Raw genomic sequence first — 11208 nt, 5'->3', positions numbered from 1 at the left:
GCCCCGCCTGCGCGCGGAGGGCTGCGGGGGGCGGCCGCCGGGTCAGGAGGTGCCCCGGCGCAGCTTGGGGACGGACGGTGGCAAGGAGCAAACTTGCAAGGGTGCCACCAGTAAGGCAGAACGTCCACTAGGTCCTTGTCAGGGCAGAGGCTCCGGGTCTCTTTCACACAAAGACGCTGTGTTCGGCTGCCGTGTGCCCTCGTATGACAGAGCCTTGTCAGGTTACAAATAGCAGCGTGTAGGGCAGCGAGACTTCTGTTTTGCTTTTTTGCTTTTATTCTGTTTGGTAAAGCAAAAAACGTGGTGGGATGAGTTTTCTCATATGGTGAATACGTTTACAGTACGGCTGGGTCGCGGTATATTTACACCCTGTGACCCGAGAAACCTGATCCATTTGCGGGCAGAGCAAGATTCAGTCTTGGTCTGTATTTACTGATGTAGTTAAAGCCCCTTGTGTCCCTGTCTAGGCCCTTGTTGCAGTAGGCAGGGTTACGTGGAGGGCCCCGTTTAGCCAGTTACAGAGGCTTTCTTTTTAAAGAAGGTGTTTTCTAACCATATTGAGGCTTTGTAATGGAAAAGAAAGGCAAGGATGGACTTCTTGATAGTTCTGGCATGGTTTATAATTTAAGAATTGGATTCTTTTTAAGCTATCCTTTCTTGAAATATCTATGCAGTGACAGGTTTTCTTTTCCTGAATCTTAATGTTTTAGATTGTGGAAACAATTTAAGTGAAACAAAGATTTTATAGTTGGTAGAACTGGGCAAAAATATTAAGACATGAAAAGCATCCTCACCAACTCAATTAAGTCAAAAGCCCTTTTATTAAAACATATTTTCATTACTATGATTGCTGACAATTTTCAAAAGCCTGATATTAGAACCGCAAGCAGGATCGAAATTAAGTTTTTGCAATTTGTCATCAGAGTGAAATAAAAAGGAAATTTGAAAAAGCACAGTTGTAAGAAAAGATGCGGATAAAATGCCTTTTGTCACGGTTGACTGAATGGTTGGGGTAATAGGGAGTTCTTACAGACCTGTATTGAAATGGGCAAATCAGAAAACAAAATACTGTTAACAGCAGGGGGTACAATTCACTTTACAAATCGGAGAAGTTATTTAAGCAGTTATTATTCTTGTGTACTTTGACTTTGTGTAGGAATAATTGAACTGTCAAATGGGTGTGGCAGTGACATTTCTCCAGAGCTACTGTATTACCCTTCAATACTGATCCGCTAGTTGAGATTTAGAAACCATCACCAACAAAAAAAAGGTCTATTCACTGTTTCAGTCATCAGGATAGTTTAAGATGCAGGGTGGAAGGTAAAATGTTTTTTGCAGTGTTCTGTGTGTAACTTTTCAGATATAAATTGCTTTGTTTTTAATACACTTAAGTGTAGTCGTGGGCAAAATACTTACCTTACATAAGGTAGCATTGCTATATTGAAATCAGTGGCATGTTTTTCCTTTACACCAGCTCACTTATATTTCTTTCAGTAAAACATTTTTGTAACTGTAGTCATTGCATGGTTGTAGTTTCAGGTGTTAAATAGAAAAAAGTGTTTTTCCTTCAGAGGCTTAATGACTCACTATAGTATAAAGTGAATAACACCCATTCTAAACCAAGGAACTTTTTTGATCAGAGAGTGCTCTTACAGTAACAATTTGCATTCTGATTAATAACCCATTTTTTAATATGATACATATAATCGTTTTTAGTCCTCAAACACAGATAGCTTCTGTTATGATAGACAGACAGACTTGCATGCTCTGGGAGACCTTGCTGTTCCAGCAGGGCTTTGATTTTTTGACAACTTTATATTTAATTAAAGTACATCAGCCTCATTGGAGTAGTACTTGCTGTAAAGGGGTCCAAACCATCATTTTTCACTTTGTTGTACATGAGGAGCAAATAACTCTGCTGTGAGGCATCACAAACATATTAATGCCTTCACTTTATGATTTTTTCCCCTAAAGTTAGTTTCTCTGGCCTTCACAGGTGAACGTTATAAATCAGCCTGAAATGTAAAAGCTACATTAAAGTATTTATTTTCTGACTGAATCTTTCGTACTGTACTTGAAATGTAAAATGCAAGTGGTATGCTACAAATTTACTTTGCATTATGTGCTAGAATTTACTGACAGTAATCAACAGAAATATAATACAGAGCTACACTAGGAGTATGCAGGCATAATATAAATGAACATCAAAGTTTGGCATAAGTGAAAAGGAAAAAGAATTGTATATCACACAGAGAAAACAAAGACATATTCTCTGATCTTGTAACAACTAACATGTCAAAATAGGTTGTTGAGGAAACACATCTTCCTTTAATAGACAAGATGGAATTAAAACACCTGGAAGTTACTGCTGTGGGTATTCTGAGGACAGACTGTGAGCCTGTCATTCCCTCAAGTACAACCTTTTGTGGTGGTATTTTTGGGAACAGGAGGTAGAAGTGTTGGTACTCGGAGAGGTGTGTAAAGGGAAGGATGAAATAGTCAAGCTGCCCTTCACTTTTGGCACGCTGTAGAAGTCTGCTTGTTTTACTTGAACACAGAGTGAAATAGATAAACAATGTTTTGGGTTTAGCTTGTTTGTTTTCTTTAAATGGTTAGGGTTTTTTTAAAGCAGTTTTAAGATTTTGTTTGTTTTGCTTTATGGCGCAACCAGCAAATCAATGTTTGATAGTAATGCACATGTTATAGACATCACTATTATTGGTAGTTGGTGTATTTTTAGTATGAAATATTGACTGCCCTGTGTTTGCCCAGTTATGTGTATGTGGATATATCTGTTTATCTGTGAAAGCACAGAAGATGAAGAGTTTACCAGGGTTTATTAGCCTGGGGAAGGGATTGTTTCAGTGGCTAATATGTATTAAAAGATGACTGATAAGATCTCTGAGAAGTGGGGTGGAGAGAAGAAGATGTGGAGAGGGGACAAGGGAAAGCTTCCTTATTTAGAGGGTATCACAGTATGACCAATATTTCCTAAGTATGCATTTACGTGTGTGTCAGAGCTCATTAAAATCGTTAATTGCAGAGGAAAGTTCATCGTTCTTGCTTTGTTAATAGCAGGCCAGTACAGTTCCATGCTCACTTGAAGCTTCTGTTGGTGTCTGTAGCTATTTAGAGTGTGCCTAGAATGCAGAATCAGGTCCACTTGAAATACTTTGCATATAAATTAAGTTGTTTTGCTTCATTTAATTGGCTGATTTGGCTTTGTTGCAGTAGTGCAAATCCATTGATATGGGAGGTTTCTGGATTAACACTGAGATATCTGGCACTAACTTTTTACTTTAGATTTAGCATTCTTATCTAAAATGCTGGTTTTAATAATCCATGTTTTGTAATGAGGCAAGAAAAATGTGAATTCTTCAATAATTATTAGCCAAAAAAGGCTTTTAATTTTAGAAAGAAGACCAATGGTGACTGCTTCAGTGGTGGAAAATGTTTTCAAGTTTTAAAGTTATCCTTATTGAAAACATATATCTAGTTCTATCAGGCGCTATAGCAAGAGAAAGGTGTAACATTTCAATAAAATTATTTCTTCATTGCCTCCAAAATATGTGTAAAATCCAAAAAGTTTTAGAAAAAGTTAATTAGATACTTTTTTTTCCCCCCGATGGGGTGCCTATGTTTTTGTTCTGTCAATGTTAGAGTATCATATTGCAGATTAATGGTTATATACTGATTAATAATAGGTGCCACCACTTTCATTACGTCAAAGCTATCCACCCATCTTTTTCCCTCAGAGGAATAACAGATGAATAACAGTCAGCCTCTAAAATTTTGATAAATGTTTGCCTGGTATCTAAAATTGCACAGTTATTTCCACAGATGAAACCTTGGAAGGTGAGACATGAATCAAAAAGGCTACATGCATGCTACCTTCACATTTACATGGTTGGCCCATGGTAATTTTGTTATTCTACTTCCAGAATAATTTTGTTATTATGCCTCCAGAAAATACTCTTACCAAACTCCATACTTCAACCTTTTAAGTTTAGCTTCTTGTTTCTACAAAAAGATCATGTTTTTTTTCCAAATGTGTAAGTACATGTCTCCATTCAGAAAGCTTCCTATTCTGTATCTGGATCCAAATTTATTTAGTTCCAAAAAAAAAAAGGTTACAGGTTTTATTGTCAAGCTAAAGCCTTCCCATTCTTCCCAGTCATGCTTAATAAATACCTTTACCTCTTTCAGAGATCTTTCCAAAATTTGGCCCATTAACTGAGAACATGGATTTGCTTTCTATAAAGTACACCAGCAAAGAAAAGCGCGTGTAGAAGAATGGTGAAATACTTTGTGCGGGTTTAATTATTTGCTTGCATTTGTGATTCTGCAAAGCTCACAGAATGGTTTTTTTGGAGCTGCACAGACACAGCAGTTCTATGTAGTACTGTGTCCCAAGCCTACATACAGCTGGTAGAGCAGTAATCAGCTGTGGAAAACAATGACCCTCCTGAGTGCACTGTGTGACCGAAAGTTCTCATGCCCAGAGAAAGGTAAAGCGCCCTGTCAGTGTCTCAGGGCAGATTGAATTCCCTGGAGGCTCTTAAATCCTGGTTTGAACTGAGTGTACTTGTTTTGCATTGTGTAGCCAGCAGTGGCTTGCTTTTATCCCCACATATTGATGAACAATAATGCAAGAACCTGAAGTTTGATGCAAGGCGAGGGTTGATTTCTTTAGTGTTAGTGTGGTGTCTACAAATTTGTAGGAAATTTGTAGACCATTAATTTGTATCTATTGCATTGCAGTACAGGTAGTAAGAAAACGATCAAGCAGTGTTCAAACACTATATATTTTGTGTATTGTAATTTTTTCCTCCTTTAAACCACAATGGTCAAGCAGTGTCTGATTTGGTATGTCTGTGAATCAAGTGCTAGGCACAATAGTAATCAATTTTTATTTTTGTTTTCTGCTTTTCTAGGTTTCTTGGTGTTACACAGTTTTCTCCTACTCATGCCAGAAAAGCCTTTCCTTGCTTTGACGAGCCCATCTACAAGGCCACATTCAAAATCAGCATCAGACATCAAGCTACTTACTTATCTTTGTCCAACATGCCAGTTGAAACTTCTGTTTTTGAAGAAGATGGATGGGTTACAGATCACTTTTCACAGACCCCTCTCATGTCCACCTATTATCTGGCTTGGGCAGTGTGCAATTTTACATACCGGGAAACTGTCACCAAGAGTGGAGTAGTTGTAAGTATTTCTAATGTACCAAAACCATCTCATTACTTTGAAAACCCTCCGTTTTTGTAAAGGGATTGTACCAGCAAATATTGAAAATATTTTCTTGATTAATATCTTTAAAATTTGCTGGTCTATGTGTATTGTTTAGGACCTTTCCTGGAGGTTTGTCTAACATTTTTAGTTTGTCTTGTGCCTTTTGTAAATGGTTAGCTTAGTAGGTATGGTTATCTAATGAAATTTTAAACTTTTAAATATGCTGTTAAACTACACTTCGTTTTCTTGTTTTCTTGGTTTTTTTTTCTTTGTTTTCTTGTTTTTCCTGTAGTCTTTTCATTAGCAGTGTTCATGAGATTATTAAAGTGGTAATACTGGTAAGGTTTCCAGTCTGCTTCCTTCACTACTGACATGTCCCTTGATGTGCTGTATAGTAGCTCAGAAGGCTGATATAGTAATTTCTCTCTTAGATCTTTTGCCCAGGAGCAGGACTTTGCAACCTATCCAATTCCTGAGGCTGATGGAAGTCCTAAGTTTGTTAAGGTGTTTTTTGCAAATATGGCATGATTCCAGGAGTTATGCCTTGAAAAAAAAAACAAGAGAGAAAATCCTTTATTTATTTATGTCAGTTTTGGTTTTGTGTACAAATATCAAGCTCAGAACTGTATAACAAGCCAAAACATACATGAGAAATGCTGTCAGCTTAATAGAATATTTTACAGTGCTGTCATCTTGATTTTTCAGGTGAACATACAGAGAAAGCCTTCCTACTTAGTTACTGTGAATAACAAAACAGAGCCAATTCTGGAAGTACAGGACCAGACAACAGTTTGAGCTGTGAGCCTGAGCAAAGGAGTGTTCACCTTATACTTCAGCAAACGCTGTATGATTTTGTGCTGTAGCCTGGGGGCTTGTGGAAGGGCTGCAGACGGTTCATATCAGGAAATACCTCCTTAGACACTTTGAGCCAGCCTGAGCATTGTGCTGCAATGGAGGGAGCTGATCCACCTTCTCTGAGCCAAAGGTGTTCTTGGCCTTCCTTGTGCCAGCCCTGAGCTCTGTACAGCCATATGATCTAACTGAAAACTGACCTGAAAAATAACTAAAAATGTGGTGAGTTTTCAGCCAAAACAGTTCACTGATCCGGCTTTTTTTCTGCTACCAGAGTCCTAGCATGGATTTGAGGTTGTACTGATGGAAGGTAGACCCAGGAAGCACTGGCATATCTCATTTAGGCTGTCCTGAAGGGATCAACAAATAAGTCTTGTTTTAGTTGTTGGAACAGTTGAGTAGGACACTGGAGGCCTTTCCTCAGCCCTTTTCTGCCATGACCAGCTGACTGTGACAGTATTCTCTGGCGCCACACAAGGAGGAAGTATGACTAGGGAGTGGTTCTCCTGAGGTGCTTTAACCTATAATGATACGGGAACTGCTGAGACTTGTGTAATAGTCATAGGATCATAGAACAGTTTGGGTTGGAAGGGACCATAAAGACCATATAGTTCTGAACCGCCCTGCCACAGGCAAGCACACCTTCCACTAGACCAGGTTGCTCAAAAACCACATCCAACCTGGCCTTGAGCACTTCCAGGGATGTGTCATCCACAGCTTTTCTGAGCAACCTGTTCCAGTATCTCACCACCCTCAGAGTAAAGAATTTCTTCATAACACCTAATCTGAGCCTGCCCCCTTTTGTTTTGAAACTGTTACTCCTTGTCCTATCACCACTATTGGCATAACCAAATATTTGAAAGGTTGGCGATGGAGCTCAGGACCATCAGTTTGAAACATGCAACCTACTTCCTCCATAACTCATTTTATTGTAGTATTGTTTAGAGCTCATATCCTGTAGACTTTTGCTGCTTGAATATATTTGATGCCTTGAAAACAGAGGCACAATTATGTCTTGTAGAACAACGGATAGCTTTCTGCTGTTCTTGTGGTTTTTTTGAAAACTGTTCTCAAGATTTTCAGTTTACCTGGAATCTGAACAGAAAATCCAAGTATTCTTTTGTTAGTAATTTTTGATTACTAGAGCCTTATAGTTATGCTTGAGTCTATTGATTCAGCACACGTAGGAGATACACATGTATATCCGACCAGCTTGTACCACTGGACAGAACTTTGCCAACAATTATGAAAATTAGTAGGTTAATCTTTGTGAAAAATTTGAGACCAAAATCCTACATAAATTGAAATAGTCTGTTACCCTATAAAATTGTTTGGTTAGTCTAGAGTTTTAGCTCTTGTTTTTTTATTAAGCCCTTATCACAGAGATATAATAACGCCCAGGAATACTGAAATAGGTTGCACTGGGTTATTGGTTAAATATATCTTGCTGTTTTTCAGTTCCATTTGGGATCTGATCATCTTTTATCATGGTTCAGTTTTGTTGAAAGAGTATGTTTTAAGGTATGAACTCATGGCAAGTACTTCAGTTCAGAGCTGCGTTCTTTCAGATGAATTGCTGAGGTAATCCATCTTTTTGAGTCTTTTATATTGCAATGCCAGGAGTTCGTGGACACTACTGAGTGAATTTGAAATCATTGGAATCCTTGCACATGGAATTTCAAATTTCTTCGTTTCCTTCAAAGCCACTTTTTACTAAAATACAGTTACCCCCATATCCATGGCAGTTAAGTTATATGTATAATTAAAGTAAATTTGCTTCTAAAAATGAATGGATTTTCATGAAAATTACCCAAACCTTCAGCTGAAGCATCTTGATAGGCTATTTCTTGTATTGGTGAATCTTCATTGTGATTAATGCAGTGTGTATTGTATTTGTTAGTAGACACCTAAAAGACTACAGCTTGCATATAATTCTGCTTTTCTTTTGGCGGTTCTATGAACCTTGTTGTAGTTCACAACACATTTTGGGGGGGAGTGGGCTGTCCTTTCAAATTTTGACAGCATGCTAATGATTATAATCTCACTTCTCTTCCAGCTGACCAGTATTAATAAAGTACTTTTACTGTGGTCAAAGGAAGATAAACTCTGAGGAATAGAACTAGCTGTGAGATGAAAAGCAGGTTTTTTTTGTCAAAATTCATTAAATGTTAACTTTTCATTTTTTCTCAAAGAATGTGACTGACCTCCAAATTAGTTTAAACTTAAACATGACATTCAATACAAGTCAAGTTTTAAATAGAAACTGCCTTTTGGAAAGCTTAGGCAGCCAATCAAAATATTTATGTGGCTACAGCATATATAATTCTTGCATGAAGATGTTTTGTATTTCATTAAAATTATTTGGAAAAAGGGAATTAAGACAAGCAGTTATTTTTTAGGAGCATCCTATAGTGGATGTGAATCATTATTACAAGCATATGTCTTTAGTCCATATGAGTCTGGTCCAAATCCCTTCCAGATTAGGTAATTTAAAAGCAGACCTGACTTTTTATATGTATTACAGGTATGTAATATGTTGTTCAGATTCAGCTGGGATTACAGAAGATCACTGCAACTGCCTTTGTCTTTAGGCAGGGACTTTATTCCTGTGTAAAGGACAGTGGTGCAGTCATCTGTGCTGCTATGGACTGGGGAGCAGTGTAGTTTCTTCCAGGATGATGGCTGAGGTAATGTTGTGGTTTGAGGGAGGAGGGAGCCTTGCAGGCAGGCTTAGCTGATCCGTGTATGGCTCTAGTAGTTGTACCAGCTGCAGCTGGGGAAAATCATGGGATCTGTATACTGTCATCTTTGCACAGTACAATAATCCAGAAAACTCCACTTACCTCCACATGCTTGCTGTCTTATTTTGCATTTCCTAACCATACATCATAAGTTCTTTGTTAAAAAACTTATTCTTAAAAGCAAAATATTGCTGGTTGGATTGTATTGTCTGTCACATCATCTTTATTTGTGCTTTCAGTCCACCTGGCCTTTTCCAACTATTATTGCTTTATTTTTTGCCCTGCTTGGATTAGTGCTTCTATTCTCCAAACCCTCTGTTTCTCATTCCTTTGTCAGGTGAACATGGAAAACTCGCTATTTCCTGCATGGCTTTTCAGTGTCTCATAAGTTAATTCATTTTTTCCCCTGTAAATTCTTTCTCTTTTTGAATTAGTAGAAGGAGGGAGCACACAATGTATCAGTGGAGATGAATGTATGGCTGGCAAAGATGTTTCCAGGAGATTAATCTTCTCCTATTCTTCCTTTTTGCTGTGGATGGGTTGTGGAGATAGGTACGGAAATAAAATGCCAACTGGCAACACTAAAGTTTTTCTCTTGTCAGGGGGAGTATCTGCTAAAAACAGAATAAGAAAGCGTATGGAAAGAAGTGAAGTTAGGAGCAGTTGTGGGTGCAGGGGTTAAAGAGACAAGTGCAAACAGTACCAGAGCAGATGGGAATGAGCAGCTGTGAAAGAAAGTGGCTATCTAGCTGGGTGGTGGTGAGTGGGAGGAGAACTGCTGAAGGAATACAGTACCCAAAGAAGAATTTTGCATGGTTTCATTTTTCCTACCCCTGCTTCTATTCCAAAGTGGTGGCAGCACATTTTGCAGGACTGGCAGTGTGTGCCTGATCACAGCTGGTTCAGCTGCTCAGGGTAGGACCTCCACTGATGGAACTCATGCACGTTTCTTTTTAAAGAGACGTTTATGACCAGGTGCATCTTGGTTTCAACTGTATTAAGTATTATTGTAGTGCCATCAGCACTGAGTACTTTGTCATGATACAAAGACCTTAAGGCTAAGAAAGATCTTACTATTAGAATTACACCAGAATAAAGTCAACCTTTATTGCATTGCTTTTGTTTTGATATTGCTTTTTCGAAGATGTAATTAATGTTCACAAGCTGTACAGTACATTTAAGTCTTACCGTGGCCAATGAGGAGGAGCTCTAATAATCTGGCTAAAGGAAAGTAAGATAATTAATGTTTCTGTAGTGCTTTCTGCCTTGCAGAGAGCATGTATAGAGGTTGTGGCATTGAATTCTCTCAGGTGTGTGCCTGGGGGGCTCACTCAGTTTGGCTTAATATAACTAAGAAAGATCTAGTGGTCTCAAGAATGGGATCCGTGTAGTAATAATTGCTTGATTCTGCAAAAGTGAAAAATTATTTTTTCCAGGAAGAGCTAGTGAACAGAGTCACATAAGCAGATTTAGGTCAGGATCAGTACATGTCCAGCAGCTCATGTTCGTTCCAGCGTGGGACCACGGTTTTATTCATGTCCTTAAGACAAGATGACTGGATCTAGCACAGTGATTCCAGCTGGACAGCTGTGTTGGGCATTCCCTTACCTGAAGTGTGGTGATCAGTCTGAGAAGACTAAAGAGCTGACTTTCAGTAATAGTCTAAGAAAAAGAAAAAACCCGATGTTGATCAGCAGAATAACTTTTTTCCCATTGAGTTTTGTCATTTGCTAGTCGCTAGAAAAAACTGAAAATATCAGTCTTGTTTAAAATAACTATGCACTTACTATGCAATTTGGTTAGTAGCTTTTATAAAATTATTTTGTATTTGAAAAATGTATTAATACTTTTGTCTAATAGTAAGAATGACTCAAGACAATTTCTGTCAGCTAATGACTACCTGGGTTAAAGGCCTGAGGCTCTTAGGCCCTGTCTTCAGCTGATGGTAGTAACTGCCAGCAAAGTCTCTTCATCAGTTATTATTTATTCATCAATATTGAAGCAATTGTACATGAGATAATTCTTTGTGGGTGAGCATATTGGTTACAGCAGAATGGTTATGCTATCAAAAGTAGAACTTGTCTTCAGTTAAAATTTTCTTCCTCTGCAGCCTGAATTTAAGTCCATCTCCAGAGTTGTGCTCTACTTTTGAAGCCCTGCAAAGTAACTTTTGTTAGCCCATCACTTACCACTGGGAGGCCACACATTTATCTGATAAACAGGTAACAGCTAATACAGGAAGCGCCAGGCATAATTCTGAAGCCTGGTACAATACAGACTTGTAATATTTAATCCTTATATGTCCATGAATCTTACAATGATGCACATTTGTTTTTGCTTTTTCCTACTAATGTTCCACACTTGCCGTCTTCAGAACATCTTT

General features: G+C 38.2%; 1 protein-coding gene across 1 annotated transcript in view; it reads left to right on the top strand.

The window, feature by feature from the left end:
• The first annotated feature begins 4843 nt into the window (after positions 1-4843).
• TRHDE (thyrotropin releasing hormone degrading enzyme) overlaps positions 4844-11208 on the top strand; it is a 202659-nt gene continuing 196294 nt past the window's right edge. The window contains exons 1-2 of the mRNA XM_005419212.3: positions 4844-4866; positions 4935-5208. Of these exons, the coding sequence (XP_005419269.2) occupies positions 4844-4866; positions 4935-5208 (297 nt within the window). The remainder of the gene's footprint in view (positions 4867-4934; positions 5209-11208) is intronic.

The sequence above is a fragment of the Geospiza fortis genome, unplaced genomic scaffold, assembly GCF_000277835.1.
Source record: "Geospiza fortis unplaced genomic scaffold, GeoFor_1.0 scaffold166, whole genome shotgun sequence".
Lineage (NCBI taxonomy): Eukaryota > Metazoa > Chordata > Aves > Passeriformes > Thraupidae > Geospiza > Geospiza fortis.
The sequence above is the reverse complement of the archived record's forward strand: the minus strand, read 5'-3'. Positions and strand labels throughout refer to the sequence as shown.